The 1,005-nt window shown below is 61.7% G+C and overlaps 1 protein-coding gene across 1 annotated transcript in view; it reads right to left on the reverse strand.

Annotated features, from left to right (window-relative positions):
• The window catches only part of NYNRIN (NYN domain and retroviral integrase containing), a 23,420-nt gene extending 22,421 nt beyond the window's left edge, over positions 1-999 (reverse strand). Inside the window, exon 1 of the mRNA XM_006760827.2 lies at positions 790-999. Within this exon, the coding sequence (XP_006760890.1) occupies positions 790-987 (198 nt within the window). The 5' untranslated portion in view covers positions 988-999. The remainder of the gene's footprint in view (positions 1-789) is intronic.
• Positions 1,000-1,005: the final 6 nt, after the last annotated feature.

The raw sequence follows: 1,005 nt of genomic DNA on the forward strand, positions 1-1,005 counted from the left end.
AGACCAGAATGGAGGAGAAGCTTGAGAAGCGAGGGAGGATACAGAGAGGAGCACTATGACCTGCCTATCCCGAAGTCATTTCATCTGAAAGCCCACGGCCCTCTTCCCAGATTTCAAGCCATCCCAAAGGGCTGGTGCCTTCCAGAGCAGCTGAGCCCCCACCCTGAGCCCCTGCAAGGGTGTGGAGCAGGGAGCCCAGAGCTCTAGGCTCCTGTCCCAGCCTCCACCGCCTCCACCTACCTGGCCTGAGCCCTCAGGCCCCTTACCCTCTCCAGTCCCGACAACTAGTCGGTAAACGTGGGCACTGCTTTAGTAGCATCTCTAAGGGCCCCTCCAGTCCCGGCACTCTGAGAGGTTCCAAAGATATAAGGAGACTTAAAAAGAGACAGAAGGATCGTCTTGGTGGAGAACAAAGAGGTGTGTTGCACAGGCCACAGAAATGCAGGAGCTTAAGCTGTTCCCCCGATGGAGGAGGGGAGCTGTGGGTGCTGGGGCCCAGGCCAAGGAAGGCTCATGGGGTACACACCCGCGGAGCCTCTCTCAGGACACTCGAGGGGTAGAAGTGACACTCAAGAGAGGGGTGGGGCAGAAAGAAAGAAGGAGCCAGAGGGAAGGAGCCAAGGCTGCGGATCTGGAAAGAGGGGGCGGGGGAGGGAGGTCCAGTACCTGCCCTTCACACGGCCGAAGCCAGGTCGGGGACCTTGGGGGCCCTCGTCTCCACGGCTGGCAGAGGGGCGGGCCAGGGGTCTGGCAGGAAGGAACGGGTGGGGGCGGGGAGACGCTGTTTACCTTGGCTTTGCCCATGTTCTCCCTGGGCCCCTCGAGCTGCAGCCAGAAATTGGGGCTGTCCGGGCGGCTCTGGAAAGCGTTCAGCTTGATTCTGAAGATGCGCTGCACTTGCAGGCGCTGCCGCTGCACGCGGGGCTTGGATTTGGTTTGCACCATGACCCATTCCTGCGCCGGAGGGTCGCCCCCGGCCAGGAGCATGGCTGCCCCCCGCCCCTA

The sequence above is a fragment of the Myotis davidii genome, unplaced genomic scaffold (assembly GCF_000327345.1).
Source record: "Myotis davidii unplaced genomic scaffold, ASM32734v1 scaffold157, whole genome shotgun sequence".
NCBI classification, from domain to species: Eukaryota; Metazoa; Chordata; class Mammalia; order Chiroptera; family Vespertilionidae; genus Myotis; species Myotis davidii.